Source organism: Triticum aestivum, chromosome 5D (genome assembly GCF_018294505.1).
Source record: "Triticum aestivum cultivar Chinese Spring chromosome 5D, IWGSC CS RefSeq v2.1, whole genome shotgun sequence".
NCBI lineage: Eukaryota > Viridiplantae > Streptophyta > Magnoliopsida > Poales > Poaceae > Triticum > Triticum aestivum.
The window spans coordinates 515685809-515699216 of NC_057808.1; the positions used below are offsets into that span (position 1 = coordinate 515685809).

The following is a 13408-nucleotide window of genomic DNA, read 5'->3' on the forward strand; positions in this document are numbered from 1 at the left end:
AAACCCTAGCTCGCCCTCTCCCATTCCCCTCTGGATCCCCATCGTCCCCCCTCTCTCCTGTGGGTCGATTTTGAGCTCGCAAGCTCACGCGGTCACCGCTTCCTCGCCGTCGTTGACTCGTCCACCGACCTCTCCGGCGGGCGGGAGCACGTCCTGGACGTTCATCGCGTTCGTCCGCGTCTGTTCTGGGCATCAGAGCTAGGAGTGGAGCTGCGTAGCCATCGCCATCAACCTCGTCTCCTCTGCTTCGGCCACCGCACGTCGTCGTCGTCGATCTACACCACCGCGACCTCACCGGCCTCCTCGAGCACGCCAAGCACCCTGTTGTGAGCTCCTCCTCCACTTCCCCCTGCTTGCACCCTCCGTCTCTAGCTCATCCGAGCTCGCGCGTACACGTACGTATGTGTGTGCCTACTGCTGTTGCTCCTGGCCACGCCCGCCTAGCCTTGCCCGCGCTCCCCGCGGCCACGCCGCGTCCGCCCGGGTCGTGCCCCTCCTCCTGCTAGTTGCTACTCTACTGTCGGTCGCTGCTGCGCCGTGCTCCCGCCGCCGCTGCCTGCAGCCATGCCCCCCTCCGCCTGGCCAAGCGCCCTGCCGCGCGTACCGCCCCCGCCCGCAGCCCCCACTGCCGTGCGGCCGCGGCCGCTTCGCCGGCGACCTCGCCCCGCGCCCGGCGCCGCTCTGGCCAACGTCGGCGCCCCCTTGTGCGCCTGACGCGCCCAGGCTCTGGCGCCCACCGGCGCCGCTCGCAGCCCGGCCGGCCTCGCCTGGCCGCGCCCGGGTCTGCCCCGTCCGGCACCTGGCGCACCGTCGCCCGGGTTCCACCCCGACGGGCAACCCCGCCCGCAGCCCCGCTACACTGCCGCCCGTTTTGGCCCCCTGGGCCACTGACGTTGGGGCCCCACGCCCCTGTTTAATAAAAAAATACGAAAAAATCTATTAATAAAAATATTAATTAATTAATTAGTTAAAAGCTTAATTAACTTAATTAATTAATCTTAATTAACCTAATGAACTAGATTAGTTAGTTTAATCTGTAATTAGTTGGGTGAGTCAACGACAGGGGGCCCCACCCCCTCTTGACCAGTCAAACGTTGACTGGTCAACTGGGACCCCCTGGCCCACCTGTGAGCCACTGGGTACAGTTCTGTGTACCCTGTGCTGGGTGCATCTAGCATTTTAGTATTTATTTCGAATTATTAATAATTTCAGAATAATGCTAAAACTTTAGAAAATCATAGAAAATAATCCGTAAAAAGTTTTATACATGAAAGTTGCTCAAAAAAATATGACGAATCGGAATACGCTCTCCGTTCATCCGTCACGTCCCCCTAGCATAGCAAACATGCAACATTTCCCCTCTGATTCGTCTGTCCGAAAATGCCTAACTCCGGGAAAACTTTCCCGGATGTTATCCCCCTTCGCCGGTATCGTGTAGCGCCGCGTTAGAACACCCCCAGCCCCGCGTGTTACCCCTGTCATGCATCTGTGTTGCATCTGTTTGCATTATATTTACGGTTTCTTCCCCCTCTTCTCTCCGGTAGACCCCGAGACCGCTGCTAATGCCCCTGTGATCGACTACGTCGACGACGACCCTTCTTCCCTTTCAGCGGAGCTTCCAGGCAAGCCCCCCCTTTGATCATCCCGATATCGCCCATTCCATTCTCTCATGCTTGCATTAGATTTTGCTATTGTTATTGTTTGCTCCTATTCTGATGCATAGCCTGCTTTTTTAACCTGCTCATTGTACCTTACCTGCTTATCCTAAACTTCTTAGCATAGGTTGGTTAGTGATCCATCAGTGACCTCCACCTTGTCCTTGTTGCCCCTGCTTCATCATCGACGACTCGATCAACGTGATCGACGACCAAAGCCCGACACCTCACATCACATCACGCCCCTTTTTGTTGCTCGACTCTGCAGAGCTACTATCGAGTGCTGAGGGTGATCCCTCATAACGCACTCCTGATGATAATTCTGTAGTGTAGCTATTCGGTCATGGTCATCGAGGGTGATTTCCTCTTTCACCATTCCCGATACGGCTCTGTCATGCAACACCTCAAGTGTGAACCTCGAGGGTGGTCCCTCTTACGTTCACCTTGATGATTACATTAAGTGGAATCCATCGTGGGTGATTCCTCGGGTTTTCCCCTTGATGTCTGGACACACGGTTACCTTGACTTTACTTAAGACCGTTGTGAAAGCCGGGCGGGCCCAGAGAGCACCCGTGCGATGTGACGGTGGCGGCTGGCTGTTTAGCGGTATCACCTAGGAGGGGGTGATAGCTCCGGACTTGTCCCAACAGCCGTCACTACTTTAATTGTTAATGCACTAACAGGTTTGGGTATTTGTTCTGAATTGGCCTTTGGCCTTTACGCGCTAACCACCACCGGAACAAGAGGATATCTTGATTCGTTAGAAATTGAACAGGTAAATAAATTTCTGGATGAGTTACGTAAACATCTAAAAGATACTAAACCTCAATTCCAAGAAATTATATCTTCTAGCAAGACATTCACCGAGCAAGTGGAAATCCTTTTGAAGGAAGCTATTCAGGAACAGCTGGAACGGTTTTCTCTTCAGTAACAAATAAATTTTGCATGTCTACTCTTGTTAGTAGAATAGGAATCGTTGAGAAAGCTTTTTCATTTGAATCATGCAAAAAAGTTTTCTTTGTTTTTAGTTTAGTATAGTTATTTAAAGAATAGATAGAAATAAGATTGCGTCCAATAGGATTTGAACCTATACCAAAGGTTTAGAAGACCTCTGTCCTATCCATTAGACAATGGACGCTTTTCTTTCATATTTTATTCTTTCTTTTATTTTTTTGCTTCTTCCGAGAAAAAACTGTTAGACCAAAACTCTTTTAGGAAATCAAAAAATCCAGATACAAATGCATGATGTATATATTATATCATGCATATATCATAAAGAAGGAGTATGGAGCCGGTAGTGGGAATCGAACCCGCAACCCCAAGGTTATGAGCCTTATGAGCTACCAAACTGCTCTATACTCTTAAACTAAAGAGGGGTAACTAGTGGATAAAAGAGGGTTGGATACGCCCCTCTACCAATATCTATACAAATAGAATAGTCCATTTATACAGAATGGTAAAGAGGGCTCCTCTATGATTATCAATTCCAGAAATCCATACAAATACGAAAGGGTATTTTATCCTTACCAACTGGATCTTGTTGCACCCGGTAACAAACACTCATAAACCATTTCTCGAAGTACGTGTCCGGATAGCCCAAAATGTCGATAGTTAGCTCTAGGTCTTCCGGTCAAAAAACAACGTCGATGAAGGCGTGTAGGTGCACTATTACGCGGTAGGGATTGCAATTTTTCTCGCATTTTCGTTTTTTCACTCAAACTCAAGGGAGAAACTTTGCTTCTTATCTTTTTTTTTAAGATTGACGAATCAAATGATATTTCTGTTCTAATTTCTGCCGCTTCTTCTCCCTCTGAATCAAACTTTTTTTTGCCATAATGTGTCGTTGCTATTATTTGTGAGTTGTGTATATAGGAAAGATAAAGAACCCCATTTTTCTAGTTCTTATGATGCACTGGGAGCTTATAGACAAAAACTAATCAGTTTAGATAGTCCCTTGTGGCTACGATGGAACCTGGATCAACGCGTCATTGGGTCAAGAGAAGTTCCGATTGAAGTTCAATATGAATCTTTGGGGACTTATCATGAGATTTATGCCCACTATCTAATAATGGAAAATAGAAAAAAAGAAATTCGTTCGATATACATTCGAACCACTCTTGGTCATATTTCTTTTTATAGAGAAATAGAGGAAGCCATACAAGGATTTAGTCAGGCCTATTCATACACTACCTAAACAAGAAAGTTAGATTCGGCGATGCCCCTCCCCTTTCGGGGGGCATTCCGATTTCCCTAGTATCATCATTATTTGCCACGCGAATCCAGATTGAGATTGAGGCAAGTTAATTAAATTTTCGAATCACTGACTCAGGCCCATTGTCGAATCCTACTCAGCAATTGTCGAATCCTACTCAGCCGAAAAGGGGGTACTTATGTATGGCGGAACGGGCCAATCTGGTCTTTCATAATAAAGAGATAGACGGAACTGGTATGAAACGACTTATTAGCAGATTAATAGATCATTTTGGAATGGGATATACATCCCATATACTGGATCAACTAAAGACTCTGGGCTTCCATCAAGCCACTACTACATCGATTTCGTTAGGAATCGAGGATCTTTTAACAATACCCTCTAAGGGATGGTTAGTCCAAGACGCGGAACAACAGAGTTTTCTTTTGGAGAAACACTATTATTATGGGGCTGTACACGCGGTAGAAAAATTACGCCAATCTGTTGAGATATGGTATGCGACAAGTGAATATTTGAAACAAGAAATGAATTCCAATTTTCGGATAACGGATCCTTCTAATCCAGTCTATCTAATGTCTTTTTCAGGAGCCAGAGGAAATGCATCTCAAGTACACCAATTAGTAGGTATGAGAGGATTAATGTCGGACCCTCAAGGACAAATGATTGATTTACCTATCCAAAGCAATTTACGCGAGGGACTTTCTTTGACAGAATATATAATTTCCTGCTATGGAGCCCGCAAAGGGGTTGTAGATACTGCTGTGCGAACAGCAGATGCTGGATATCTTACACGTAGACTTGTTGAAGTAGTTCAACATATTATTGTGCGTAGAAGAGATTGTGGTACTATCCGAGGTATTTCTGTAAGTCCTCAAAATGGGATGACGGAAAAACTTTTTGTCCAAACACTAATTGGTCGTGTATTAGCAGACGATATATATATCGGTTCACGATGCATTGCCGCGCGAAATCAAGATATTGGAATTGGATTAGTCAATCGATTCATAACTGCCTTTCGAGCACAACCATTTCGAGCACAACCAATATATATTAGAACCCCCTTTACTTGCCGAAGCACTTCTTGGATCTGTCAATTATGCTATGGCCGGAGTCCTACTCATAGTGATCTGGTCGAATTGGGAGAAGCCGTAGGTATTATTGCGGGTCAATCAATTGGGGAGCCAGGGACTCAACTAACATTAAGAACTTTTCATACTGGCGGAGTATTCACAGGGGGTACTGCCGACCTTGTACGATCCCCTTCGAATGGAAAAATAAAATTCAATGAGAATTTGGTTCACCCCACACGTACCCGTCATGGGCAGCCTGCTTTTCTATGTTATATAGACTTTCATGTAACTATTCAGAGTCAAGATATTCTATATAGTGTGAATATTCCCTCAAAAAGCTTGATTCTAGTGCAAAATGATCAATATGTAAAATCCGAACAAGTAATTGCGGAGATTCGTGCCGGAACGTCCACTTTACATTTTAAAGAAAGGGTACAAAAGCATATTTATTCTGAATCAGACGGCGAAATGCACTGGAGTACTGATGTTTACCATGCGCCCGAATATCAATATGGTAATCTTCGCCGATTACCAAAAACAAGCCATTTATGGATATTGTCAGTAAGTATGTGCAGATCCAGTATAGCGTCTTTTTCACTCCACAAGGATCAAGATCAAATGAATACTTATGGTAAAAAAGATAGGGAAATTCTTGATTATTCAACGTCGGATCGAATCATGTCCAATGGCCATTGGAATTTTATCTATCCTTCTATTTTTCAAGATAATTCAGATTTGTTGGCGGAAAAGCGAAGAAATAGGTTCGTCATTCCATTACAATATCATCAAGAACAAGAGAAAGAACTAATATCCTGTTTTGGGATTTCGATTGAAATCCCCCTTATGGGTGTTTTACGTAGAAATACTATTTTTGCTTATTTTGACGATCCCCGATACAGAAAAGATAAAAAGGGTTCAGGAATTGTTAAATTTAGATATAGGACCCTAGAAGAAGAATATAGGACTCGAGCGGAAGACTCAGAAGAGGAATATGAGACCCTAGAAGACGAATACAGGACCCGAGAGGACGAATATGAATATGAAACCCTAGAAGAATCTAAATATGGAATCCTAGAAGACGAATACGAATATGAAACCCTAGAAGACGAATATGGGAGCCCAGAAAACGAATATGGGAACCCAGAGAACGAATATAGGACTTTAGAGAAAGACTCAGAAGAGGAATATGGGAGCCCAGAGAGCAAATATAGGACCCAAGAGGACGAATATGGAACTCTAGAGGAAGACTCAGAAGACGAATATGGCAGCCCCGGGGAAAGCGCAGAGGAAAAATATGGTACTTTAGAGGAAGACTCAGAAGAAGATTCAGAGGACGAATACGAGAGCCCAGAGGAAGATTCCATCTTAAAAAAAGAGGGTTTGATTGAGCATCGAGGAACAAAAGAATTTAGTCTAAAATACCAAAAAGAAGTAGATCGGTTTTTTTTCATTCTTCAAGAACTTCATATCTTGCCGAGATCTTCATCCCTAAAGATACTTGACAATAGTATTATTGGAGTGGATACACAACTCACAAAAAATACAAGAAGTTTCAAAGACTCCTATTTCAAAGTCTATCTTTTAAGGGAAAGATGAAAATAAAAGTAACCCTTCTTTTCCCATTCCCTCTCTATTGCATGGGTGGAAGAACTAAAATAGAGGATTCTGAAAAAAAATGGACCTTCGAAATCCAATTTTATGTGTAGCGCAAAGGAGTTGCGATTTCTTCTTATTCCTATAGAACATCTAGTAACAAGAATATGAAATCGTAAATAGCGAAAAATTCTTGTCTTGCGCGGTCTAAGTCTAAGGAAATAAAAAAAATTCGCTTATACAATTTCATCTACATCGAATTTATATATCAGAATAGCGGATAGAGGCATCATTAAAGGAGTCAGGTCTACTTACTTTATGCTTCTTTCCAATTTTATGGTGGATTTGATAAGAACCCTTTTTGCTTTCTTGATAAATAATCGACAAAAAAAGCGTTTTTTTTATATAACCTGCTTGTTTTATTATAATTATAACAAGTCCTATATGGAAATGCCCGCTAAAGAGAAAATCTATTTGATTGTCTCTCGGCCAATATCGATTTTTAGAAAGAAAAAACAAGAATTTTCTTCTTTTTTTATTAACATTAAGAAAAAAGAATATAATTAAAATGGAATTGGCAATATAATTTTTATAGACTTTTGAAAGAAAAAAAGGGGGTTTTTTGCAACCGTTATTTCTTATTTCTTGCCTATATCATATCACGGAAACCTTTCGCTTTGGAACGTGGAGAGATGGCTGAGTGGACTAAAGCGGCGGATTGCTAATCCGTTGTACAATTTTTTTGTACCGAGGGTTCGAATCCCTCTCTTTCCGCTCCCTTGGATCATTTGGGACTTTCGAATTGGAAAGAATTCTGACCCCCGGATTTTCTCATAGATAAATGTACGAAACAAATCCAATAAGAAAAAAAAACTGAATTTTTACTCCTCGCGTCCAGGATTCCGTCCTGGGTCATTAGATAAGAATCCAAAGATAAAGAGTGAAACAAAGAATATCACTACTGTATAAACAAAAAGTTTGAGAGTAAGCATTACATAATCTCCAAGATTTTTTTTAAGGAATAGATTACCAGTTTTTCCTTACCACACGGATCCACTAGGATGGTTTTTTTTATACCTAAAAATGCAAAAAAGAATTCTTGAAAAAAATTGCAAGAATTCTTTTATAATAAGCACTCTTATCAATAGCGAAAATAGGGTTAGGTGGTTAGGTATTGTGTAGGTACCTTTAGGTACCTGCTCAACCTAGGTGCAGGGGAGTAGAAAGGCTGATCCAAATTTATTGCTGTAGTTACCCATTCAATGTAGAAGAATTTAAATTTTAGAATCGAAGGTTCATAATATAAAAATATAAAACTTCTCGGCTTTTACCCATTTTTAAATTTTTTTGGAATGAACACATCATTCAATTTGGCATACAGAGTACTAAAGATTTCATCGAAAACTTACAGCAGCTTGCCAAACAAAGGCTAATAGAAAAAAGAATAGAGGTATAACAGGCATAATATCCACGATTGGATTGAAAATATTTTCCGGAGATATTCATTTTCCTGTGGCTTGAATACCGCTTATTAATACTAAAATCTCCTTTTGGTGGAGAAGGGTGGATTGTTAGTGTAGATGATTTAGAAGATATAATTGGTGGGCATGTATGGTTGGGTTTTATTTGTGTATTTGGCGGAATTTGGCATATTTTAACCAAACCCTTCGCATGGGCTCGCCGTGCATTTGTATGGTCTGGAGAAGCTTACTTGTCTTATAGTTTAGCTGCTTTATCTGTCTTTGGTTTTATCGCTTGTTGTTTTGTATGGTTCAATAATACAGCTTATCCGAGTGAGTTTTATGGACCCACCGGGCCAGAAGCTTCTCAAGCTCAAGCATTTACTTTTCTAGTTAGAGACCAGCGTCTTGGAGCTAATGTGGGATCCGCTCAAGGACCCACAGGTTTAGGTAAATATCTAATGCGTTCCCCAACTGGGGAGGTTATCTTTGGAGGGGAAACTATGCGTTTTTGGGACCTTCGTGCTCCATGGTTAGAACCTCTAAGGGGCCCCAACGGTTTGGACTTGAGTAGGTTGAAAAAGACATACAACCTTGGCAAGAACGACGCTCAGCAGAATATATGACCCACGCTCCTTTAGGCTCTTTAAATTCCGTGGGTGGCGTAGCTACCGAGATCAATGCAGTTAATTATGTCTCTCCTAGAAGTTGGTTATCAACTTCTCATTTTGTTCTAGGATTCTTCTTTTTTGTGGGCCATTTATGGCATGCAGGAAGAGCCCGAGCTGCTGCAGCAGGTTTTGAAAAGGGAATCGATCGTGATTTGGAACCTGTTCTTTACATGAACCCTCTTAACTAAGATTTTCTTATTTATACCTGTTCTACTTTTTTTCTTTTCTAGTTAGAGACCAGCGTCTTGGAGCTAATGTGGGATCCGCTCAAGGACCCACAGGTTTAGGTAAATATCTAATGCGTTCCCCAACTGGGGAGGTTATCTTTGGAGGGGAAACTATGCGTTTTTGGGACCTTCGTGCTCCATGGTTAGAACCTCTAAGGGGCCCCAACGGTTTGGACTTGAGTAGGTTGAAAAAAGACATACAACCTTGGCAAGAACGACGCTCAGCAGAATATATGACCCACGCTCCTTTAGGCTCTTTAAATTCCGTGGGTGGCGTAGCTACCGAGATCAATGCAGTTAATTATGTCTCTCCTAGAAGTTGGTTATCAACTTCTCATTTTGTTCTAGGATTCTTCTTTTTTGTGGGCCATTTATGGCATGCAGGAAGAGCCCGAGCTGCTGCAGCAGGTTTTGAAAAGGGAATCGATCGTGATTTGGAACCTGTTCTTTACATGAACCCTCTTAACTAAGATTTTCTTATTTATACCTGTTCTACTTATTTTCTGTTCTGGCTCGGTTATTCCATCTAGCCGAGCCATTCATTCCTTTTTATGAAAGAAAGATAAGGGACAGAAAAAAAAATGAAAGAAACAAACGTATTCAATAAGCAAAAGGAGAGAGAGGGATTCGAACCCTCGATAGTTCCTAGAACTATACCGGTTTTCAAGACCGGAGCTATCAACCACTCAGCCATCTCTCCACAGCCTAATCCTTATTTTACTCCTACAAATAGAACATAGCCATATAAAAAATAAAAAGATTTATTAGCCTCTAGAAAGATATCAGATACAAGTTCCTTTTCGATATATCTCTGTATACTGTATACACGGATACAGGATCCGCTATACCCGCTTGTGAAATAAAGAGTAAATAATCTCTTCTCACCCCCATATCCAAATAAAAAAGCGGTTTAAGTAATAAATTTGAATTAAAGAGAAGAATCAATGGATTCATGATTAAACCCCTCCTACTTCTTGTATTTTTTTACAATTTTGGTTTAAGTGAGGGATCAAATATGTAGTCAACTTTATTTGATGGTAGCTTGGAGGATTAGAAATATGACTATTGCTTTCCAATTAGCTGTTTTTGCATTAATTGCGACTTCCTCAGTCTTAGTAATTAGTGTACCCCTTGTATTTGCTTCTCCTGATGGTTGGTCAAATAATAAAAATGTTGTATTTTCCGGTACATCATTATGGATTGGACTAGTCTTTCTCGTAGCTATTCTGAATTCTCTCATTTCTTAAATTAAATTTGGTTAATATTTATTAACCCCATAAAAAAGAAATAATAAAGGCCATTTCTTCTAAAAAATTAGAATAGTGAGACGTATTAAAACGCAATTTGCGTTCCGAATTGCTAGCTCTTCTCTTTCAGTATTATGAAATTCCATTCCCATTAGAATATTCATTCACAGATAATAAAAAAAGGAAAACTCTAATATAATAGAAAATGAAATGAAACGGTCGACCCAGACATAGAAGGTCGACCCAGGCGGATATACGCTATAAAATATATACCGTAGCGAGCGTAGTTCAATGGTAAAATATCTCCTTGCCAAGGAGAAGATACGGGTTCGATTCCCGCCGCTCGCCCGCTTAATTTATCAAAGTACTATGATAAAAAGTTTAGTCTAGTTAACTGTTTAACTACTTATATTAAATTAAGTATTAATTAGGTGTTAGTCTAGTGCCGTATCCCTTACTATATTACCCTTCCTTTGCATCCCACTCAAAAAAAGAGGGCGCTCCGGAGGCAGAAATAGAACTCGCCAACAGAGCTCCAAAAATTGGGTATTAACTGAGACAAACAACGGGCAAACTTTTTTTAAAGGGAAGAGAGAGGTAGACTGTCCCTTTCGTTTCATTTTTATTTTCTGCAGGGTAGGGAGAAGCCTTGCGCCTTCTTTTTTATAAGAACTGTTACTACTTTAAGATGGTCGGTCGATACGGTGTGACTATATGGATTGTGCTTATTTTTATAATAAGTGTTACTATTTTAAGATGACCGATTATTGTATGTAAATAGTGGACGTAAGAAATAAGATGGAAAGAAGCAAATTTATTGCCATCATGCATGTTGCATGTTACTAAACAGAGAAATATGTGTTGATACATCCATAATAGAGGCAATGTATTCTTATCGAAACGTGGCACGACTCTACTGCAATAAGACGAAAGAAACATAAATTATTATTGCTGGATTAAATCATCCTGGTTTAGCCTCTTACAGGGTTAGTGCCAGTGATGAAGTGGTAAAGTGGCATACCCGTGTGGCGACACACCGCACCTTGTTGTGGTTAACAGTGTATATTCTTGTATAATATATACTTAAACTTTTTCTAATGTGTTTTCTTATTTATTAATCTTGATAGAGGATGAAAAATAGTGCATGCGGCACTATGTCAAAATCCTGTACATGTCCACAAAAAGTCTTATTGCTAATCCTTTTGATAATTGGTTGGTTGATACTTGTTTGTTTCATTTTTTGCATTATTGTGTCTGTAAAATAACATAAATTTTGATAGAAGTAAGCAGCAAAGAGTCGTAACTTAAAGAAAAAAACGGACAGGGCCGACAGATTTACCTGATGTAAAGAAGATCCTAAAAGTCTCTGATTAGTCGACTCTCTCCATTTAACACTTTCCTCTCTCTCCTTTTTTCCACTGACTCAATTCTAGTTTATTAGATTCTTGTTTAAAAGAATGAAAAAAGTTCAATAGAACTAAGAACACATAAAAAATAGCATAGAGGATCAAGGCCATTACCAAAAGTTCCTCCCAAGGATCCTATATCCTATTGGGTATCTGTTCCCCGCCTTTTCCCGCTAGGATCGGAAATCTTATATTTTCCATATCCATATACCGTTGAATCCTTGGGGTTCCAGAATCCGCCTATTTTACTAGTCTTCGGAAACGGAAAACCCTGAACCAAGAAGAGTTGGATATGTTATGTAGGGTATGTTTTTTTTATTAATTTTATTTTGAGCTCTCAAGATATCGATATATACATATACAATCTCTACATAATGTCTCTCTCTCTATCTCTATATATTATATATATAATATGTACATTATGCAGTAGACCCATAATGGGAAATCCAAGTGGCTAATTTTTGAATTAAATAAAAAGCCCTTTTAACTCAGTGGTAGAGTAATGCCATGGTAAGGCATAAGTCATCGGTTCAAATCCGATAAAGGGCTTTTTAAATTAGTGGTAGAGTAATCTCGTGCTAAGACGTAAGTCGTTGGTTCGAATCTGATAGAGTACTTTTCTACTAAATTGATTCACTTTTGTTCTTTGTTTTTGAAACTTTCTCTATATTTTTAGAGAATTTTATGACTTAGTGCGGGATGGATGCATTTTTGGTCTGAACACTAAATGAAGCACGGAGAATTAATCTATAACGATCAACTAAAAAAAATCCTAGATGAAAACATAACAGAAAAGTTGGAAAAACTCTTTGCTTTGGATCTATTTATACTTTTCGAGTATATTGACAATTCCAAAAAACTGCTCATACTATGATTATAGTATAATCACGAGCGGTTGTATATGGCCCTATCGTCTAGTGATGCCCCTATCGTCTAGTGGTTCATGACATCTCTCTTTCAAGGAGGCAGCGGGGATTCGACTTCCCCTGGGGGTAGGGACTATTATGAAAGGAGGTTAATCATAGATTAGCAAAAACCCTAGAATAAATTCTTCCTGGGTCGATGCCCGAGTGGTTAATGGGGACGGACTGTAAATTCGTTGACAATGTCTACGCTGGTTCAAATCCAGCTCGGCCCAAACCAAAAATCTAGGGCTTCGTGAGTATGAACTAAATCCTTTTGTTTTTCTTCCATAAAAAAAATGTCTGATCTATAGAAATAAAAGATAAAGAAAAAAGGGAATTTTTTTTTTCTAATCCATATCTCTCTCATTCCTTTCTTACAAACAAAAGAGTTTTTCTTATTGAAGGCTGGATTATTATCCATTTTTAGTGATAAAAAATCACGACATACTAGTTATGTCACTCTCACTATACCCACGTATAATATAATATGTGGGTATGTAGTATATGATTCGTCTATTTCTTAGAGTACGAAAGACGAATCGAATCTTCTTATGGTTCTATTTAAGAATGGGTATGCCATACACCCCGCGGGGATTGTAGTTCAATTGGTCAGAGCACCGCCCTGTCAAGGCGGAAGCTGCGGGTTCGAGCCCCGTCAGTCCCGAACTAGGGTTCAATGAATGGAGAAATTGATATTTCCTTTTTCCATGAAAAAAAGGGGCAGGGAGCAAGATCAAATACCCACAGGGCACCCTTACTTCACTTTTTTATTTTGCATCCCTCATTAAAGAGGGAGGGAAGGCATATAGGAATTTTTTTTCACTACTCCCGATCGATAAAGATAAAGAAAGACACACATACGATATGTGGATTAGTAGAATTTAGGATATTATATTACTCTATCTTTCTTTATGATGATACCATCCTCATCTTAATTTCCTATTCCACTCTTATGGAATAGA

At 40.5% G+C, this 13408-nt stretch overlaps 1 protein-coding gene and 6 non-coding genes across 7 annotated transcripts; 5 read left to right on the forward strand and 2 right to left on the reverse strand.

Moving 5' to 3' along the window:
• Window positions 1–16: 16 nt before the first annotated feature.
• On the forward strand, window positions 17–6488 carry LOC123123368 (DNA-directed RNA polymerase subunit beta''-like; the record flags this gene model as incomplete). Its single annotated transcript, XM_044543864.1, is given in 2 exon segments — window positions 17–326; window positions 4453–6488. A coding segment is annotated over 1 exon segment (1995 nt), but the record flags the coding sequence as incomplete, so codon positions are not given.
• On the reverse strand, window positions 2722–2793 carry TRNAR-UCU (transfer RNA arginine (anticodon UCU)). Its single transcript has one exon. It is a non-coding gene; the product is annotated as a tRNA-Arg (tRNA).
• Window positions 6489–7216: 728 nt separating the features above from the next.
• On the forward strand, window positions 7217–7304 carry TRNAS-GCU (transfer RNA serine (anticodon GCU)). The gene has a single exon. It is a non-coding gene; the product is annotated as a tRNA-Ser (tRNA).
• A 2196-nt stretch (window positions 7305–9500) lies between these two features.
• TRNAS-UGA (transfer RNA serine (anticodon UGA)) lies at window positions 9501–9588 on the reverse strand. Its single transcript has one exon. It is a non-coding gene; the product is annotated as a tRNA-Ser (tRNA).
• An 824-nt stretch (window positions 9589–10412) lies between these two features.
• Window positions 10413–10483, forward strand: TRNAG-GCC (transfer RNA glycine (anticodon GCC)). Its single transcript has one exon. It is a non-coding gene; the product is annotated as a tRNA-Gly (tRNA).
• Window positions 10484–12018: 1535 nt separating this feature from the next.
• Window positions 12019–12090, forward strand: TRNAT-GGU (transfer RNA threonine (anticodon GGU)). The gene has a single exon. It is a non-coding gene; the product is annotated as a tRNA-Thr (tRNA).
• Window positions 12091–12597: 507 nt separating this feature from the next.
• Window positions 12598–12679, forward strand: TRNAY-GUA (transfer RNA tyrosine (anticodon GUA)). The gene has a single exon. It is a non-coding gene; the product is annotated as a tRNA-Tyr (tRNA).
• The last annotated feature ends 729 nt before the right edge of the window (window positions 12680–13408 follow it).